The sequence below is a fragment of the Grammomys surdaster genome, unplaced genomic scaffold, assembly GCF_004785775.1.
Source record: "Grammomys surdaster isolate TR1022 unplaced genomic scaffold, NIH_TR_1.0 363, whole genome shotgun sequence".
In the NCBI taxonomy this organism is placed as follows: domain Eukaryota; kingdom Metazoa; phylum Chordata; class Mammalia; order Rodentia; family Muridae; genus Grammomys; species Grammomys surdaster.
In genome coordinates this window covers 13,038,483-13,060,689 of record NW_021604782.1, presented here as the reverse complement: position 1 = coordinate 13,060,689, position 22,207 = coordinate 13,038,483, and the positions used below count along the sequence as shown (strand labels likewise).

Here is a 22,207-nt window from a genome sequence, read left to right as displayed (position 1 = left end):
AAAAAAGCACCTAGCTTGTGTATGTGAACATACACCCTGCAAGCTTACTATAATAACTAAGTACAAGAGACTGTCTTTTTAGTTTATTAGTATTTTGATATTTTATTCAGATTTTACAATTTATTTATTTTTATTTTACGTACATGGCTATTTTGCCTATGTTTATGCCTAAGTGAGAGTTACAGACAGTTGTGAGCTGCCATGTTGGTGATGGGAATTGAACCCAAGTCTTCTGGAAGAGTAGATGTTCTCGAAACCATTCAGCCCAATATCTTATTCTTGTTTGTTCTGTATGTGTGTATTCATTTATGTTCATATGTGTATGAGTGAAGCATATTCATAAACTGTAACTCTGAATATAGATATCTGAAGTTGGTATCCAGGGAATATTTTAATTACTCTCTACATAGTCTATTAAGGTAAGGTCTCTCAACTGAATTCAAACCCCACCAGCATGATTAAAGTATCTAGTCAACTTGCTTCAGGGATCCCATTCTTTGACTTCAGAGTACTGGAATTTTAAGAAGCCCACTATGTCTGTCTGACATTTACATAGTACTAGAGGTCTGAATTCAGGTCCTCAGGTTTGCATAGTGAGCATATTACCTGCTAAGCCATCTTCCCACCCCTGATAATTTTATGCCTATTATTTTTAACATCTAAATGACACTCCTACTAGTATTAATAAGTTAATTTTTGTGAATAATATAATTTATAGAGTGTTGTACTGAATGTATTATCTCACTGTTTCCAACACTGATACAGTTATGATTTTGTCTCTCTTATGAATAAAGAAGCAAAGTTTGGCAAGATATAATAACTTATTTGAAGTTGCGAAAAGCTGAGGCATCGTCTTACCCTGTTCAGACTTACCAGTTAATGAGTAATTACAGTAATAAATTATAGTAGCAGTAGCCAACTACCAGTTAAATATACCTATCAACCATTTATATTTATTGTCCATCGAACTTTCTCCTCTTATCTCTCTCTCTCTCCTCTCTTTCTTGCTCTCTTTCTTCCTCTCTCTCTTTCTTCCCCCCTCCCTCTCCCTCTCCCTCTCTCTCTCCCTCTCCCTCTCTCTGTCTCTCTCTCGTGTGTGTGTGTGTGTGTGTGTGTATCTGTGTGTGTGTTATATTCTATATATTTTTGTTTTCCTGAGATAGATGCTCACGGTAGTTAGCTCAGTATGTATCTTGGGCTGACCTCTAACTCACAAAAGAACTCCAGTCTCAGCTTCACAGGCACTAGGCATACAGAAGGAAACTACCATGCCTGGCTTCATTATCACTTGGGCTCTTGATAACTGAGGCTATAAAAACAGGTGCTTTTTAGAACTAGAGGGATAGCTCAGCAATTTAGAGTACTGGCTATCCTTCCAGAGGATCTGTGTTTGATTTCCAGTGCCCAAGATAGCAATGTACAACGATCTGCAACTCCTCCAGGGGATTTGATACCCTCTTTTGGCGTCTATAAGCACCAAGCATTCATGTGGTATACAGACATATATAGGCACAACACCAGTACACATAAAATAATAATACAAAAATTAAAACTGGATGCTTTTATAATCCAGTTTCACAGATGAAGTAAGTGCAGGTCATGTAATTAAAATCTTGATCAGGACCATACACTTAAGAAAAAGTATATCTCAATATCCCATCTCATGTGTACAGTTACTACAAACTGATGGCCAGTGTGACTACATGACTGCATACAACAGCATCAATAATAGTTAACAGGGTGAGAAGCTAGAAAGAGGGCCTTCAGGACTGGATTCAATCACATTTTGATGCCAGATTTGAAAAGACAAAAATTGTACTCATTAATTGGATGTTTGTTTTCCTGGGCTATCTGTGAATGTCGTGACATCCCTTGGTTTTAAGGAGCACTTACAAACAACTCCAGCTCTCCTATAATGATATGCACACTTCACCTTAGTTATAAAACAGACTGGCTAATGTCCACATGAGCTGTGTTCTGGATTTAGATGCAACTGATGTCTGTTCAACAACAAGAGTTATGAATCATGGTGGGATACTCATTAGCACAGTGCTGCTGAAAGCACAAGCAAGTCGTGCTGCCTTTCTACTGCCTTTGGGTGTTTTCTTTCTCTGTTGCTAATGACTAATAAGAAAGGGAGAAAGAGGAGAGTACATGTGAATGAGAAAGCGACTGCTATTAGATTTTCTTCTACTACAGTGGGTTTCTCATTTTGCTAAGCTCATTAGAGGTGACTGTATGGAAAGACCCCCAAGGTGCCCCAGGGAGAATGGGAAAGACAAAAAGGGAAACGAAACTTTCAGAGTGACCCTGCCACAAATTCACACCAGAACCATGTCTTTATGTCATTTGTTCAGATTCTAAAATTCCACCTCTTGTTTGATTTTAAATGTGAACAAAAAAAGACAAATCATGTCTTTTTCTCTTTCTAGGAGCATCATTATGATTGGATGGATGGATACAATGTGGTTAGCTAAAATTGTTGCCTTGAATTTTTTCCTCATCCATGGCTTTAAGTTAGGAGTTTTAAAACATCTCTCACATTTAATTTGTAGTTTTATTTGCATGAAATTTGATGGTACAAACTACAAACATTTTTGACTATTCTCTATGGGCTGAATGCTTTTACAGGAGTTAGACAAGTGGGGAAAGGGTGCAGCTACATTCTCTTCCTAACGTCAGGGAAATGCCCACACTGGCGTTGATTTCAGTGCAGAATGTGTGTAGTGGGGAGCAGAACTGTGATGCTAGGAATATTGTCTTCAGCATTCAGGACTCTCCCAAGGGGTTTTAGGCATGGTGTGTAGTTTGGGAAGAATCTTATGTACCAGGAAAAGGAGAAAGGATTTCTAATCCATAGCGGCATGTCCTGTGTTCTCATTATCACTCTGTTATGTATCCTGGATAATTGTCTGTGCTGTCTGAGCAGGAATGGAAGAAAGGGGGGTTAAGATCCATTCCAGCCTTAATGCTTTTATTCTTTCTATTCTTAACCAAGCCTTTGGAGTATGCTAAATTAAAATTTGGAGTGGACCATTCTGAGCAGCAATAACTACCATTTATTGAGAGCCTACTCTTCTCAGACCTTATGCTGAGCTGCCTGTTTTATAGGCTCTTTTCATCTTTACAGCAAATATACGAGGCTTGAATGATTACTATCCCCCTTTTTTTCTGATGAGGGAATGCAAACCCAGGTTAAAAGTTCAATGTCGTGCCTAGCCAAGACACATAGAAGACAGTGAGGCAGTAGCAGGATGTGGAGACAATATCTGACTGCAAATAGTGTTTTTAAAAATGCGAGCGTGCTTATGGGTCTAGCTTATGATGTTACTAGGAAATACAATCGCACAGCAAACTCCCTGATCCTGTAGTTCTTTTGGTCTTTCTGCCCTCTGTTCCACAAATTTCCCTGAGTCTTTGGTGCAGGAATGTTTTATACATATATCCATGAGGACTCCCTAAGCATGCACTGAGCAAAGATGACACCAATAGAGGTGCAAAAGTGAATGGGGGAAAGCCCACAGGCCCCCAACCATACACAAAGAATTACAAGCAACTAAAGCCTGATGAGAATAGGAGAAACGGTCTTCTCCAAGGAAGAGCACACCAATTGGTTATCCAATGCCAAAGGGTCAATCCTGAAAACAAGTAACATTATGCAGATGGAACAGGTTATATTTAGGAATATACATACATACAAACATGCATATAACAGTTATTAATGAACAGAGAGGCCATAGATTTGAGAAAGAGCAAAAAGAAATATATAGGAAGGGGGCTTGAGCAAGGAATGGGAAAAAAGAAATGTCATATTGGAATCTAAAAAAGAAGAGAGAAAAACGTGAGAGAGTGATGGAGATATTGCTCACTTGGTGGGGGCATGTCTGCTATGTAAGACATCCTGATTTAGATTCCCCAGCACCAAAGAAAACTTGCCATAACCATATATGCTTATGATCTAGATGTGAGGGCAGGAAAAGTAGACATTCCAGGTCATCCTTGTCTGAACAGTGGATTCAAGGTCACTCTGAGCTATTTAAAAGAATGGTGTGAAAGAAGACACACAATGCCCCATGAGACACACAGCTCACTATCACGAATTTGTGGGAAGCTTCTCTTCACCTTTTATGTTAACATTATATGAGGACACTTGTGTTAGTCAGAGAAATGTCTTTAAAGCTTAAAATACCCGCCATGGATAGGAAATCCACTGCTTAAGACCATATCGTCCCTGTGGCAATGTTTCACATAGCTGGTTTAACTAGGCTGACTGACCAGAGCAGTCCTGTGAAAAACGAGAAGCACTGATGACGTGTGAACAAGATGAGCTGCCATAGGCCTTGGTTTCATTTGGCATCATAGGCTTCTGTGCATTGATAACGTGTGAGTTTTTATGCTATAGCCCATGTAGCAATATGAATGAAATCCGTCAGCTTCTTCTCTTAACTGTGATATAAATTAGTAGCTGGCATCTTGAAGGATTGGGGGAGTTAATACAGGACTGGGTGGCTGGAGCCAGCAAGCACTACTAAAAGCACTTTTCCTTTACAAAGGAAGCTTGTCAGCTTCCTTAAACGAGGGAACTCTTCCTTCAGAGCTTGTATCTATATGGAAGGAGGCAGCTTTATTCTAAATTTCTGGGTGTATCTGGGCTATCATTAGCACAAGAATAAATTTTTTTCTGGGACTCTTGCTTATAGCATCTAATAAATACAGATAATGATAGCACTTTGTCAGAAAAACGCAGAGGTTAGATGTAGCAGTGTTGGGCTCTCCTCTCCTCCAACTCTAAAGTTGCATATCAAGGTATCAGATATGCATATTAGGTATCAGATTCCTTCCTGAGAAGTAGAGAGAAGAGTCTGAGAAAATTCTCCAGGAGCCAGAGTGAGAGCAGTTCAGCTTGTTCTTAGTGTTATGACAGGACACAGAATCCCTGCACTAACACACACAGACAAGGAGATGGAGGGTGAAGTGGCTGAGGAAAAGATAATGTTTCTCTAGACTGCAATTTCTTTCAATTTTAGGGATCGCAATTACCAGGGCAAGAGTTAGGAATAGCCATGCTTAGAATACATAAGTGAGTCCAGTGCTATGGGTGGAAGTTCTGTTACACTTAGAGAACAGAGACACAGGGAATATGTAACCCAGCTTAACTCGGCATCAGTGTGTCCACCTAAATATGAGAAAAAGCAGGGCTAGAAACAGGAGGAAAGGTGGATGTGATGAGTATAGAACAGAGTAGAATGAATGGTCTTGATTCCATCCTAGGTGACACTAGGAGGGTGACATCACCTATGAGAGCCCTGGTCTCCTCACTACCATTATGGAGATAATAACACTTATCTCCTAATATTGCCTAGCATGTTGGAAGCAGAGCCTGCAGATCACCTACCACAGGGTTGCATTCTATAAAGGGCATTGCTGTTTTTGATGTCAGCATCCATATGGGGCATTCAACCAGCACTGGTGTTTTCAACAAGACAACCTTTATCTTTCATTCATAAGCAAAACTAAACAATCACTAGTTACACCTTTCAAATCCTAGCTTTTAAAGCTTTTGGTATTTAGCCTCATTTTGTATCTGTCTTCTCTTTCCCCTCAACATACTGCTTAGTTACTGTACATGTAAAGTAAAATTTAACATGTACATAGCCCTTAGAATAATGACTAGAATACTGTAAATAATCAATAGTCACTAATATTTAAACTGAGACCTGGGAGCTAGCAAGATGGCAAGTATGAGAATCTGAGTTCTATGCTCAGCATCATGGGAGAACTGACTTCTGCAAGTTGTTATCTGACTTGAATGCTTTGGATTAATGAATATATAAATGTAAAAATATTTGAAATAAGATTTGCTATTATATGCTATGTCAGATGTTCCTTAGTTATCAAGGAGAAAGAAGCAAGGGAGAAAGAGAAAAGAGGGAAAGAGGGAGGAATAGATAGAGCCAAAGATTAAGAAGGTAGTAATCCAGTCTATTGGAGGGAGATTAATATTCTGCAGCTGAATACTTTGTTCATTCATTGAGTTAGCACATATTGAGTCCCCATGTGAGTGCATCAGTGACTATCCTAGCTTTTTGGATGCTTAGCACAATTCATGAGACAGACATACATGGCTCTTGACCTTGAGCACTTATGGTCCAATGAGAGAGACTGTCAATGACCAGCAACAACAGAATAGTGTGAAAATGGTGGTTCTAATTTCAAATTAGGACTGTGACTGGTCAGAGAATTCTGAGCAGAGAAGTGTTGGCAATGCTCTCGTGGATGATGAAGCAAGGAGAAATCTTTGTGTTCTTTCCAGGATGTTCATTTCCTTATCCTTGGAAATGTGAATATCTCACAGGGCAAAATGGGGATTAGGCAGATGAGCAGAGTTAGGAAGGTTATTCATGTGATGCAGTTGGCCCCAGTGAAGTCAGAAGTCTTTATAGTAGAAGAAAGCCAAGGTTAAATTCAGAGTTCTCAAGTAAAGAGGGCTACATCTAAAGATGGAGAAGAAAGACAGGGAATGTGAATATCCCTGAGGAACTGAAGATTGCAAGGTAATTAACTGGGAAGAATGCAGCTTGTTGGTATCTTGGCTTTCGATAAGAAATCCATGCCACTCTTTTGACCTACAGATCTTTAAGCCAGTTAGGTCTGTGCTTCTGTAAGATGGCCAGTGGCAGGTGATTTCTGATGGTGGGGACAGAATATGAATACACGAATACATGCATCCAAAGGTATTTTTAATACTTTTACATTTTATTTAGTGTGTATGTGTGTGTGTGTGTGTGTGTGTGTGTGTGTGTGTGTTCCTGAACAATGGGAAGTCATCTGAGTAGTTGGGAGTTGTATTTTCTTTCTCCACATGTTTGTTTCCCAGGGGTCAGATTCAGGTTGTCAGCATTAGTGGTTAGCACCTTTACCTGCTGAACTGTATCACTGGTTCCAGCAAGACAGTCATTGTACACAATCACTCTGGTTGCATAATAGTTAAAATAAATTGGAGGGGACATGGCTACATGCAGATAACATCGTTACCAAGCTGTTCCTGTAATCCTATGAGATGGGATAGAGACTCAATCAGGGCATATGGTTATGAAACGTTGGATCTGTATCAGAACCTGAAATCAGCCTGCCGAAAAAGGGTTTAAGAAGAACCCACCAAATCTGTGATCTGAGCCAGGAGACAGACAAAAAGAGACTAACCGTAGCTGGCTAAGTGTATGAGTTTGACATAAGAACCAGAACCTTATGTTAAGGAAACACAAGGACACTACTTACAAAGAAGAGCCCAATGGCAGTACCCTGAAGGAAATGACACTTTGATTTTTATCTGAGAAGCTCTCAGGAAGACTCACTCAATGGATGTCCCTGCATGCTGAAATCTTCTTTGGTTTAATCTCAGCCTCCTCCAGCGTCCTTGCCTCCATGGGAAGCAAGAAATCTTGACAGCTTTATCTCCTTTTCTCTGTGAGTCAAAACTCAGGAAAGGGCATCATCTAGTTTTGGCTATCACGAGAGTACTTGTTTTATGTAGTGAAGGGTCTTACAAACCCCACACATTATGTCCTGACTCTGGGGAAGGAAAGTCCATCACCATTGTTCACCAAAAATTTCAACCAACTGCTTGTGTGTCTTTTAGACATTTGGGTTATCACCCTTGTCCTTCGTGTGCTTGTGTGAAACACATCATTTCTAAAAGACTGAGACCGATTGAGGGTCTCAGGAACATCCTCAATTGAACTCTGGCCTCTGAACCTTCATCTTCAGCAGCCTCTTGAAGCACTAGGAGCACAAAGAAATGCTATTTCTGCTCCTTTCTAGAAGAACTCCCTTGGGTCATTACCTGCAATGTCTCTAAGTTAAAATAAAACACCATGGTCTGAGGTGGCCAGGCATGGTTTTTTATATAAAAAGGAGATTTTACTCTTGGAACTGTCTGGCTTGAGACACCACAAAGCCTGCTTTGAGATGCTTAGCTGAGCAAGGAGTCTCTCCTTTTCTGGGTCATATCTGTTCTTCTACCAAACGGATGGATGACATTGCTTTAGTATGTTATTCCAGAGAAGTATGACATTGAGAGATTTAAAAAACAAACAAACAAACAAACCTTTGTTTTAACTTTTTCCAAAAACATTAACTTTGGAATACACACACACACACACACACACACACACACACACACACACACAAAGCATTTTTTAATACATGTTTCCTTTAAGGCTGTAAGTTGCATAAGCCTTCAGATACGGAATGGCATTATTATATCCCCAGTGTCTCATTTCAGTAGAGCTCAGTGGATGAACTGATTAATAAATGAAAGTTTGAATGAAAACATGAGTGTTCATTGAGGGCTTAACCCAAAACTTGAATTAAGGTCCAGTATTAAGAGTGACATCATAGGAAATTAAATGTGGCGGCATACACCTGTAATCCCATTACTCACACAGGTGGATTACAAATTCTATGCTGACCTGGACTTTATAGGAAATACTTCACAGTGAGACCTGTCATCCTGATGCCTCAAGTACTAGAACATGAGAGAACCTTTTATAACTGTTCTCTGGATATGGTGAAACTTCAAGATAAAAGCAGCTAAGCCAATATTAATAACTATTTAATCACCAGATTTATAGGCCCTCATTGGTCAAAATGCTACAGTTTGCATCAGCTCCACCCTGAGTTATCTCAGTTCCATAGAAGGGAAGTGGTTTCTTCAGATCCTGTATGTGGCAGAGCCAAAGAAGTGGTTGTTTAGCATAAACTGAGGACCCCACATCTCAGCCAAAGTGTTTCCTCTCTTTTTACAGAAATGCTGTTCATCTGGAGGTGAGGCACAGGACGCAGTTTAAGTAAGGTAGATACTCTCACTGGTTGATGGGACCCTTTTAGAAAGCTCTGAGCAGCCTAGGAATAGACAGTGAGTTCCATGTCTGAAAAGGGAAAATCCCAGGCCAGCTTTCTCCTAGCAAAAACAAGCTGCAGACAACACTGACTGACTCTAGGGTGATTCACCTCGCAGATGCCTCTATTTAAATGCTAATTTTCAAAGAACTGAGAGGTGAGGCTTCTGGTTTGTTGATCCCTATCTATTAATTTATCCAAAACACTCACCAATATATTCTCTCTCTCTCTGTGTCTCTCTATGTCTCTTTCTGCTCTCTCTCTCTCTCCCCTTTTATAACTCTGTGAGGTAGATATTTTTATTATTTGTTCATTTATTTTAATTACATTCTAAATGTTGCCACCTTCCAGAATTCTTCACCCCATCCCCCCTCTCATTTGCCTCTTAAAGGGGGCCCTAACAGAGGTGGGGAGATAGGGTTGGGTGGGTATTGGTGAGGGAAGAAACACCCTCACCTATACTCTTAAAGAGGGAGGGAGGTGGGAAGGAATGCAAGGTGTGGAAGGGTGGGGAGAAGTTGTGTAGGAACCAAGCTCCCCTTGCCTGTCCTTCTTGACAGTATGGCTGATCAAAGGAAAGCAAGACAGTTAGAGCTGCTTTATAGATTTTTTTTTTTGGTCACCTAGAGGTGAGGTGCAGGTGACACAAGAGGATAAGGACATCTGTGCATAGGTCAGCAGCTGCTTTGTGGTAAATAATGTGAACCAGGCCCTGGCTGAACTGCATCTAAAACCCTTGAATAGTTTCAAAACCTAATGTGTGATTTGAGACAGACAGACCCTTCTAGATAGAATTTGGATCTGTGGCTATAACTTCTAAGGCTCTGCACATCCTGTAGTCAGATACCAACAACTTTAGGAATCTATTCACAAACAAGGTAGATACAGAAGAGAAAGGGGATGGGAAGGATTTATTTTAACTTGGAGACACTAGACTACTGTTATGAAAATGTGATTCTTGAGCTCCCTCTCGCCCATGTGTACCCAACAACCCTCCACATGAATGCATGCTTGAGGCCTGATGTAAGCTGTGTAGGGAAGTCATGTTTTCCCACCTTGTTCCCTCAGTTCATCAGTCCTCTAATCTCCACGGAAGCCATAGTAACTGCACTGTGGATGCAAAAACACTTTTCACTTCAAAGAAAGTAAGAGATGAAAATTCCTAAACCAAATAGGGGCAATCATAGGCCTGGGAACACAAATTCAGGGTACCCCAAATAAGGTATTCCAACATGGAGATGGTCTCATTTATAGAAAAAAAAAGAACATCACAAATAAAGACATTTATTCAAAAACATTGGTGGAAACATCATGAAAGCAGGCCACAGTAACATATGGGAAATCTCTGCTATCGATGTTAGATGCTGTCTGATGACATTCACAGCTTTTGGGCTGGTAGAAGCTAATGATCATTTAAGATAATGTATTTCAGAAGGTTTGGCCTGATAGCTAAACATTAGGTAAAACATACATGTGCAATGAATTGCTCTAGAAGTGAAGAAAGATTGCCCAAGACAGCTGAGCTCTATATTTTAACATCCAAACTCTCCACAATCATGAAGTTTGAATCAGCTAGTCAGCCTATAAAGTATCTTGAATCATCTTGTAGAAAGGCTAGACTCTTTAATTACTCTCTGGTGAGGAAACATTCTGGATAGTGAAATATCAGAGAAGTAGCTATCAAAAGCCAGGGGCTCTGTGCATGCTGCCATCTTTTGTTTCTTTCATGTTACCAAAGACACTCACCCAGCATTTATACTTGACTCACCTGTACTCAGTCTCACTGTTTTGCCTTCAGAGAGACTCTGTACATTGTTTGGGGACATGTGGAGCTTGTGGCACAGTGGGAAATAGAGAGTTTTCATTGGTGGTTCCATGGCTAAAACCTTATAAAGCCTTTCTCAGAAAAGGATAGAGAGATGGCTCAGTGGTTGAGAGCACTGACTGCTCTTCCAGGGGTCCTGAGTTCAATTCCCTACAACCACATGGTGGCTTACAACCATCTGTAATGGGATCTGATACCCTCTTCTGGTGTGTTTGAAGATAGCAACAGTGTACTCATTCATATAAAATAAAATAAAAAAGAAAGAAAGAAATGTGTGTGACAGATGTATTCTGAGTCACTTTTCTAAACGCAATAGCCTGTTGTGTGGTCTGAGTGGTGAACAGAAGTCGTCCAAGTGCAGAGATAAAGGAAAGGGGACACAGTCTAACTGGGGCCTGTTGAGTGGGGGCCTGTCCCACAAGAGGACAGTGAGTGCAGCCTAGCAATGTTGGTCCTAAGTGCGCAGCAGGAGTCAGCAAGGGCTAGATTGTGTGGGATTATCTAGACTGTAATACCACATCCTTATTCTTTCTTGGTTTTCCACAATAGAAACACAAACACACTTGCATGAAAGCGTGCTCCATAGTGGCTGTGTTCATGCTCTCATCTGTAAAAATGTCTCTGGCTTAGTCAATGATTAAGAGAGCAGACCCCATCCTGGCTATATTCTCTGAATATGAGTACTCAGATGAACATACATTTGCTGAGTGCAGCGGTTAGCATGGGTTGTGGCTACTATCACTTCCCAAATATGGACCTCATGAACACCTGTTTCCTTATGTATAAAATCAAACTAACACCTCTCTCTCTTTCCCTCCCTCCTTCCCTCCTTCCCTCCTTCCCTCCTTCCCTCCCTCCCTCCCTCCCTCCCTCCCACCCTCTCTCTCTCTCTCTCTCTCTCTCTCTCTCTCTCTCTCTCTCTCTCTCTCTCTCTCTCACACACACACACACACACACACACACACACACACACACACACACACACGGGGATGAGAGGAAGAGTGAGAAGATCATAATAGGTAAAGAGCAGAATTGTTTTTGATAGTCATATGTTGTACCTGTCCATGCCACCTCTGGGTCCCTTCCTCAGCCTTGGCCTTTCAGGCTCTCTCAGCTTTCATCTTAGGCTTCTCTCTTCCCAGAAGAACTTTCCCAAAGCTGTTTTCCCCCCATCTATATTTTGCCTCTTCCAAGAGTACGCTGATGTGAAGGCCCTGGGCGCCCTCTGCTGGCGGAGGCCATGCAGGACTGTAACAGTCGCCCAGACAGCCAGGAATGGCTGGAAAAGAACGGCTGTTCTGTTATTGTGGGCTTCATCCTTGCCTATGTGCCTCACTCTTAGCTTTCTATGCCACCTGACTCCTTTTTCTCCTTCCTCATGCGCTGCATCATGTTTCTTTCTGGAACTCAGAGGGAAATGTTTATGGAAGAAGAGGCGCCTTAAGCCATGTTTCCTGGCACTTGAGGTTGCCCACGTACATCTTTCCATTGTCCCTTGATGTCAGATGTCGGCGGACTGACTTGGAGCACAGGGATTGGAGGAGGGGAATGAAGGGTACTAGTCAGTACGCATTCCCTGTTCTGCTGTTTTAAAAACATGTACAGTAGTTGATGGACATAGAGAAAACCTCCCACCCCTCCAAAACCTGATTACCAAGTGTGCTCAGACTACAAATCCCGAGAGGACACTTGGCACCTTGTGGAGCCACCTTCTCTCAATTGCTTAAACAGAAGAATGAGGTCTTGCCCATCTCAGGGTGAGAACTGCTGAGCTCTCAATGAGAACAGAGCCTCTGAGAGCACACAGGTTGTAAGATGCCACAGGCCGTTTTCTCTGCCGAGGCCTGCTTAGAATCTGGGAATCTCAAGCAATGATGCCTTTATGACTCTGAGGACTTCAGTTTGTCCATCCTGGGGTAGGACTTTCAGCCTTTACCTTACTGAGATTAGAAGTATGGACTCTGTGGTCTCACTACCTAGGACCTCTCACCTACAGAGTCTCAGCTGCTTCTAAACAGCCTGTAGTCCAGGCTTTATATTTCTTGGTTTAACATCGAGTATTTTTGTATTTGTCTCTGATTTTCACTTCAAGGGTGCCTGTGCCAGGTGGCAAAAGGAAGGTATAAACAGCCTCCTCCTTTTGTTCTTTCCCTCCCTCTCCACCTCCCTCTAAAGATTATAATTAGTGTTTCTAACTTTGAGGGTCCCTGAACATGAAGTGATCTCACAAGTCAGGTTAAATAGGGAAATGCCCTTGATATGCTGCTTGCCAGCTGGCTGTCACATTTCCTGCTTACACTCTCCTAGTGTCAGCAAGCTTCCCATCTCCCATGGCCAGCTGTTCCGTTTCTAGGTCAGTCTATTGTCTAGAATAATGAGATCTGTGTTGCAACCACTGTCCTCTGAAACCATATCTATCCTGGATTCAGGATTCCTAGGTCACCTAGGGGGTTTGTCTTGGAGATCACTTGGAGGCAGGCCCATATGAAGTCAGGGTACAGCAACGAGCACTAGACTGGGAGCACAGAGACCTGGGTTTGTGTCTGATCTACTGGTTGTTGTTAAACAAGATATTTCCTGTCTTAAGACCTCAGTCTTCCAGATTTGTCTGAGCTAAAGTATCTCCAGAATTCCTCCTACCTTAACACACATGCATTTTTTTCTGAGCTTTCTTTTCTTCAGCTTAGCTTTGTTTCCTGCTTCAAACACTGTTTGATGCTCAGTTCCCTCACATTCAGGTCTACCCTCTGTCATTGCTTATGCAAAGGGATGTTTAACAGCCAAATATATAGTTTACAGAGCCTCAGAGGATGTCTTAAACAATTGGCAGCTTGATCCCATTAAGTGTTTACAGCAGCCCTGAGATCTAAGCCTCATTTAAAGGAGAGGGAATCTCCGGTTGCAAAAGAAACAATAAGTAGCTAGTCAGTGGGTGCTCCAGGCTTTAACACCCAACTTGCCTGCTTTCTGTACCTTATGGTCAGCACTATGCTCTCAGAGCTATGATTCAGAAAGCTAGCATTACATCAAGGCCACCCAGCCTGTTCTGACAAGGTTCCTGCCTTCCTGCCTCACCATTGCCATGTTCCCTTCCTCTGCTCTGCAATCTCTTTGCTCTGCCCTACAGGGAGAACAACTTCATCAAGGACTTTCCCCAGCTGGCGGATGGGCTGTTGGTGATCCCGCTGCCGGTGGAAGAGCAATGCCGGGGGGTTCTCTCTGAGCCCCTCCCAGACCTTCAGCTTCTCACTGGTAAGATGCACCTTCCAGACCTCTGTAGACTCGTTGACTCACAGCCACTCTTCTGAGGTGTCAGAATTTTCTGTCTCCACCAAGGGTGTTTCTTATCTTCCTTATTGTCTTCCAGTTATTCTGCAACCTCTTCCTTAGGGGCTGGGTTGATTCTCTACGATACAAGGACCTGAACTCTACTTTGGTGATATAATAGTTGGGGGTTGTATATTAACCCGAATGGCCACCCTTGGAGATGATTGAATCCTGATAATTAGAAGATTGTCCCACAGGAATTACTCTGCAATGTGACAGACAACCCACCACCATCACTCCCAAGCTCTGAGTGGCAAAGAACAAAAGATCTAGCTACCATGAGCCTTTTCTGTAAAATGACATTGACAGAGAAGGCCCCACATGGATTGAAAGTGTTCTTAGGAGGCAAGGTCTTTTCTGGTATTTTTTGGCCAACATGAGTGTTGCTATTCTGCTTTTAGATGGATAAAGGGGCCATATATTCCTCCAAGGTTACATAGCTATGGCATAAATTATCAACAAAGATTAAGCCTAATTAGTCTAGACTCCAAAGTGGATGCCTTACCTGTTATCTTACACCACCTCCCAGACTCATCCCACTTCAAAGAAGATTCATATCAAATGAACCCACAGATGAAAAATCTTCTGTAAAGTGTGTTAAAGACTTCTATGCTTTCTTTAATTTTCTCCTTCCTATGATCATAGAAATTCTAAGTGACATAGAGTATTCTAGTTGAATTCTCTCCACTGATTGGGCATCAGATCTAGTCTATTAGATCCTTCTTGAGTTATATGTCTCTTTGGAAAACTCCAGTAAGGGAAACATGTGATTTGTAAGAACTGTATTTATTTACATGGTCCATGGGACAGTTCTAAAGACCCTGAACCATTGATTGTTGTGTACTCTTGGGCAGTTTTCATTTTTGCAACATGAATATAACATTTTTTTTCAAAAATATGGTAAGGAATAAAGATCTTGTATATAAGATGTTTGGTTTCTCTTGTGAGTGTACTGATTGTTATAACTATATGTATTGGCTCAGGGACATTTGAAAGTTGCCTACATTTTCTATAATTCAAGAGATTTCTTTTTTTAATTACCAAAGGCTCATCTGTGGCTCAGTGGTTAAACGCACTGGCTGCTTTTGCAGACAACCTGGGTCTGTTTTCTAACACATACATGATAGTTCACAAGCATGTCTAACTCCAGTTTCAGGCCATCCAATATCTTCCAGTCTCTCTAGGCGCTGCATGCAATGTTCACAGACATACAAGCATACAAAATACCCACACTCATAAAGTAAACATAAATCTTTAAAAATATAATTACCAAGACAAAGTCATCTTCTCTCCCAGAGCTTCATCTCATCTCCTTTCCCCTAGTTGATAACTGCACAAAGAGTAGGAGGGTGGCCAGAGAGAGAATCAGGGGTGGTTTCCTGGTCAAAAATACAGAGAAAGCATCCCAGTTAGGAAATTATAAAAATCAAAATGAATGCTCAGATCCATTCTGGACTCTGTAGAACTGCAAACAATAGAGCCCCTGGCCTTGATGTCAAGAACCTAAATTCTACTAGATAAATTTATATTCTAGATGTGAAATAAGGGATACAGTAGTGGCCACTTATGAGGGAGGCCCAAGATAGAGTGAGAGGTGGTGAAAATAGTTTTATAAATTGTTTGAAAAGCATAAGATACCTCCATACTTTTGAGCACCACACCACAGAAGGAAAGGGTTCTTTTAACAGTCCACATCAGAATGCTCAGCTTTATTGTGTAGGGGTGGGGGCCATGGTTAATTACCCACTCCTCTGCACATTATAACTGTGAACATGGCCAGGTAGTAGCAGATGGGACATGGAAAAGAAGCTGCCCAGAGCCCAGTGTCAGGGACTCCTTGAGCAGACTAATTTCTCTGGCCTGGGTCAGGAGCAGTCTTCTCTTTCCTCCTTCCATCCAATCTTTCTCTCTTTCCTAGTATCACATAAGGAGTACAGGCAAGAAAGAGCAGATAAACAGGACATGTTTATAACTAAACATTCTCACTTCAATGGACATGTCTTAGGGGATCATGAATATTTTACTTGAAAATGAAAGCATCTAAAATTATATTATTCCTGAAAAGGCTACAGAAGGAGAAGAAAAAAACAGTTGACAATAATGGACAGCTTTAATACTACAGAAATGTCCAGGAAGAAATCATTTGTTCCAATGAGATTCTCATTTTAATCTCCATATCAAATATCTCTTTAAGTGCCTCCTCACCAGGGGACAAGAGAAAAGGATATAGAATATGCTTGTTATTTGCAGAGGCACAGGAAAGCACAAATACATAACAACACTAATAACTGATAACTTTCCTTTTTTCATGCATTTTTTCATGATTATAAATAAGAGAGAATGCACAGCTTTGGGTGGAAATTTTAGAAAATGGATATAGATAGAAATCAGGAAGCAGGATTTTTTTTTTGTCCTGTATCAGTTACCCAGTGTTAACTGCTTGTCAACATGTTTGTTGTATTTCTTCTTTGTTTACATTGCATCACTACAGTCCCTGTGATTTCTGTAATTCACTTTATGGAATGTGCATTCGTAATGATCTCTCTATATGAAGAAGGCTCCATGAATAGCAGCATCTTCACAGAGCCTTATAATGTATTTTAATTATTATAATATGGTGAAGATTTAAACATTTAATATGTTTAGCCAGTATTTCTCATTTATTTGAATTGGAAAAAATATATGTACAGGTGTGCCACATAGTGCTTATAAACACTCATATTAACAACCAATTGTCTGCAGCAGGGGCAGCACACACTAAAGGATGGGTATATGGTACGTATAGGGATTTTTCAGGGTCTCTGTTATACCTGTTCAGCTCTGTTCTTCAATGTAAAATCAGCTGCAGTACTGTGAAACAAATGGTCTGAGAAAAATATGCCCCTGTCCCATACAGGTTTTCAGTCCTAAAAGCACAGAATTTCTCTTTTCTAAAAGAGTTTCCACTTCTGTTACCATATTCAATCTCACTTTATGCCCCTGAAATAAGATAATGACAGCTGCAAGGACAAATGGGAAATCTGAGACAATGAGATGTTTAATGTCCATGAGAAGTTGCAAATGGTCTTGGATAGATAAGATACAAATTTGACCGTTTGCATGTAAGGTAGAGAGGCATTAGAAACCTGAAACCCAAGAGAAACACAGAGATATGGCTAAAAGCATGGTGGGACAGAGCAGGTAAAGGGTCAGTTCTAACAAAAGCAAGTTAGGATCAAGGTTCTTCTCACTTTGTAAAGGTGGCCAGTAAATCAGAACCCCAAACTGCAGGGTGTGCATTGTTCTAAGTATTCTTCATTCTGAGCTCACGTGGCCATCTTATTTCTCCTTCTAGGAGATATCAGGTATGATGAGGCCATGGGTTACCCCATGGTGCAGCAGTGGCGTGTCCGGAGTAACCTCTATCGTGTGAAGCTGAGTACCATCACCCTCTCAGCAGGTGAGGACTACTGCCCACATGACAACCAAAGGACTTACCATCACACAATACATGGTCTCAAGATGCCCCATCCCTAGCTGGCACTAAATCATGAAAGAACATCTAGATAGGACACCATAGCATGCAGTGATGTTAGTACACTGCAGTTTGGACAATAAAACAATGGGACAGTATGACACAGAAGGAGCTTCCTGGAAGAAGAGATGTCTGTGCATGGTGAAAACATACGACCACAGGAAGGATTGAAACAGTAATCTAAGCAATATTTGTGTTGCAGAAGTGTATCTGGTTTGTGATTGCACCTTCTTTCTCCTCCATTCTCTCTTTGTTTCTTTCCTTGGCCATTATGGCAATAACATATAGTTACACTCTTTACCACCATATGCACCTGCCTCCATCCTTCTTCATCCATGTGAGCCCTGAGCTCCAGCAGGGAGTGTAATTTGTAGTTTTTGAGATGAGACTTGTTTGTTCACGACTTTGCATTTGCTATACCTTCTGCTTTCTTCTCCCTGCCTGGGGTACACACACTAAACTCTTTGGTGCCTCTTCCACTCTCCATTCTAAAAGAAGAAGAAGAAGAAGGAGGAGGAGGAGGAGGAGGAGGAGGAGGAGGAGGAGGAGAAGAAGAAGAAAATAAATAAATAAATAAATAAATAAATAAATAAATAAATAAATCTCAGGTGTTGGAATACCTCCAGGGAAGCACTAACAAAGTACATGATTTGTATCTGAATCATGTCTGTCTACAAGAGAACTGAAGCCATGGCATGGAATCTGTTTATTCCAATGTCTCCAGAAACTAACAGAGTACCATTGTTGGTGTCCATGGTTGATCAAAGAATAAGATAAATGAGAACTGGAGAATACGATATTAAATACTGGTGCCTGGGAAGATACCTAGCTGGAGGTTTTCTACTCTGGTTCTGACAACACTGTCACTGGCTTATTGTCAGTGTTTCCCCTAATTATTTCTTGAGTTCTTCTCTCTTTCATTATTATTTTTTTCAATACTACTTTAGTCATCAGCAAAATGGGGCTCTTTCATCCTGGGGCTGGGAGGACGTTATCCTCTGGGAAGTACAAACCATGATTGTTGCTGACATCTGTCAAGAATGCTATAATGTTTCATGTCGTGTGGCTTGCAGCAGTCCCACAAGGAAAGTAATAATCTAACCTATCTGTCATCAGATAAAGAAACTGGAAGTCAAAAAGGTTAAGCAACCAGCCCAAGGTCACACAGCCAGTCAGTGCCAGAAAAGAAAACAGAGGAGGCATTTTGATTGTATTTTTGTCTGCCTAGCTAAAGAGCCATGGGGCATCTCCAAGGCATTGTCATTTATTACTTAACAGAAACCATCTCATTATTAATCCCACTGTATTAATTACCCAGTTGCATGAGTTAACAGGTTGATGGAGAGAGGTTGTTCTAATCAAGCACCCTTTCTTTGAGTCCTATTTCTGTTTCCCTTCCACCCCTTCACCCTGCACTTGTGAACATAACTGTGATGTTCCTGTTAGAACTACAAAGGTGTACCTACTTTAATTAATCAGTAATGATGTTCCTGGAAGCTCCTTATAAATCAAATGTTGGCAAATTGGAGCTCATTTTCAATGTTGGAGAGGTATTTGCACTTTGATGTAGCATTGGGTGTTTTTATAATAACGATGTCTGGTATTTGTTGGGCTCCAGGAGCTGGTGGTGTGCCTAACTGGGGTGGGCACAGGAAAAATGCATTTGTGACAGATAAGGAGGGCTTCTATCTGTAAAAAGTGGTACTTCTTCAGAGTGTGGGGTTGGGAGAAAGAAAGAGTGGGTGGGTGTTCTACACAGCAATTGGCTCCTAAGAAAGGGGTGACTTCATAGTATCTTTAAGCATGGATGTGTCTTGGGAAGAGGTAAATTCATGTATGGGGACAGTGTAGTCTTGGAGTACAGCCAGTATGTAAAAGAAGAAACAGTAGTAGAAAGCCCAGGTTTTACTTAGTACTTATTAGGAAATAGGAGATGGTTCAGGCTTTCCAGTAGGCTGAGATATAGTCATGGGATGTTATCTAGTGGCAGGGAGGAGGACAGAGCCTTTAAGGATGTGTGGCATAGGCAGTTTTAGAGGAAGAGGGAATAATGCCAAGAAGAATCAATGGTGACAATAGCCAAGGACAGTATTTGTTTGGGCTTCACTTTTAGTGTCAACTCAAGTCTAACTGCAGGGTGCTGCAGATTCCTCCAGTGTATGGGATATCTAGAGAGAGAATTTGTAACAGCTGCATGAATTCTAGACAATTTAGCCTTTAAGGTTGATGGGGAACTGATCCACCTGGAGACCTTCCGGCATTTGCTGTTCTCTAAACACTCCGAGTTTGAATATAAGGCAGTGTGTTCTAGGCTGTCATTACTCCTTCTCAAGCTTTCCAAGGCATTTCTCATACCAAAGCTGTGTTGGCTGCTGTAGAGAGAACTGAGTAGTAGCTGAATGGTACGGGAACCAGACTCCCATGCTGGAAGGCCCTGGAAAAACAAGAAGAGTGAATAAGGAACAGTAGCTCCTGGGCCACAGCTCTACCAGAGCTAACCTAGGTGAAGCAGACTGAGCAGTGCACTGAGGCAGTACAGCAAGCAGCCTGCACATTCCATGACAATCTCAGTAGAGAAAAAGCATCCACTGTCTCAGGAAACAAGGACAAAGGTGGAAAGGAAGATGAACGAGGTAGCAAGAACCTAGAGCAGGTATGGAGTCTGTACTGAGCTGGGACAAGCGCAGCCAAGGGACTCCAGGCAATTTACTTGGAGACAAAACAAAATAGTGTTTGAGTCTTTTGATTCAGTTGCTATAAGCCTGAATCAGTTTGTTATAAGCTCTGTTAGCTGTAGGGCCAAAACGTGTTACTTATAGTCTTTAAGCTTTGGCTTCTCATTAGGTTAATTAGTGGTGGTCAACATTGCAGTACTTGGCCTAAGAGAATAAAAGCATTTAATGATCTATTTGGTATATATTAGCTGCTTAATCATAGGCCTCATCTCAACTTTCTGACTTTGTCCTTAAGTGAGCATCATGTAGGTTAACAAGTCTTCCTCTTCTGAAGGGTTCTCCTCTGTCACCTTACTGGTAGTGAAAGTAAGCCTTTGGTATAAGCAGGCAAGGCTAGAGATGACAGCCTGCTGCCACTGTGATAAGAGTAGAGTGAAGGCCACATATCCTAGCTGGGAAGAGCCCTTACTGGGATACAATTCTTTGGCCACCAATTTCTGATGTCTAAGCACTTATATGTGCTCCTCTTTCTCCAGGCTTCACCAACGTCCTGAAGATCTTGACCAAAGAGAGCAGTCGGGATGAGCTGCTGTCCTTCATCCAGCACTATGGCTCCCACTACATTGCAGAGGCTCTGTACGGTTCGGAGCTCACCTGTATCATCCATTTTCCTAGCAAGAAGGTCCAGCAGCAGCTGTGGCTCCAGTATCAGAAAGGTAAGCCTCAGGGGCGGGGCTTGTTGGAGGTGATGGCTACATGTGGTATAGAGGAAAGGCAACTGATGAAACACCAGAGCCCATTTCTCCTATCTGTGAACTGGGTGGGCTTTGCCAGTTTCCTGGCTTTCTCTGAGCTTCACTTCATGATGGTCAAGGTGAGGGAACATTGTGCCTCAAGATTCTTTTATTCAAGTATTAGAACTCTTCTCTTATTCTGTAAGTTTGTTTTGTTTTATTTTGGTTTTTAAACATGCTTTTTCCTTGAAACAGTTGCCAGAGATAAAGGCAGAGGATAGGGATTAGAATCTCCATGATGCCCTGTCTTTGGGTTTCTTGGGAGAAGCCAGGAAGAACTGTCACTCATGCACCTGAAGTCCCAGTAGACAGTATCAAGTGTCCCCCACAGAGGGGCTATTATTCTCATGGAAAATCACCACATCTTCAATTTTCTTCCTTCTCAGCTGTCAACCTATTTTTATTTCCTTCAGCCTAAGGTGGTCTAGTGCAGAAGACTAGTCTCTGACACTGACATTGGAAAAGTCACACCCTTGTATCCTCAATGCTCCCTACCTGTGAAATGTGTACTTCAATAACTATTCCTATGTACTTACCACATGTAAAGGGAGAGATGATGTGCAGACAAACATTTTACAAAGTCAGAAATATCACATGTATGTAAGGCTGTATTTTACTTTTTGTGTGGGTGTCTATATGTGGTGTATGTTTCTTCATATGAGTATAAATGTATGCCTGTGCATGTGTATAGGTCTATTCATCTGTGGAGGCCCAAGGCTGACATAAGGAGTTCTCCTTGACCATTTCCACCTTGCCTATCAAGGCAGCATCTCTAATTTGTACCCAAGTTCACGTATCCAGCTAATCTAATTAGACAACTCACTAGAGCACCTTCTGTTTTCCACCCTCCAAGTGCTGGATTATAAGTTAGCCTACTCTGCCTGTTTAGCATTTATATGGGGCTAGGGATTCAAACCCTGGTCCCCATGCTTGCTAATTGTACAACAAGCACTTTAACCACTGAGATATCTCCTAGATAGCACACATTGATAGGTCAGTGTACTTGAGAAATGGAGTCTCACAGTTGAGAAACCAAGTCTCAGAGATGCTAAGTCAAGTGCTCATAGAGACACAGTGGATGAATAGCAGGGCCAGTGTTGGAACTCACAGTTGAAACTGTCTACCTACAAAAGCCTTTTTTTCCTTTCCTTTCCTTTCCTTTCCTTTCCTT

The 22,207-nt window shown here is 41.5% G+C and overlaps 1 protein-coding gene across 2 annotated transcripts in view; it reads left to right on the top strand.

Moving 5' to 3' along the window:
* Astn2 (astrotactin 2) overlaps positions 1–22,207 on the top strand; it is a 931,927-nt gene that overhangs the window by 646,439 nt on the left and 263,281 nt on the right. For both annotated transcript variants that reach the window (XM_028779954.1, XM_028779955.1), the window contains 3 exons: positions 13,854–13,978; positions 17,388–17,492; positions 20,779–20,958. In XM_028779954.1, coding sequence (XP_028635787.1) covers positions 13,854–13,978; positions 17,388–17,492; positions 20,779–20,958 — 410 coding nt within the window. The remainder of the gene's footprint in view (positions 1–13,853; positions 13,979–17,387; positions 17,493–20,778; positions 20,959–22,207) is intronic.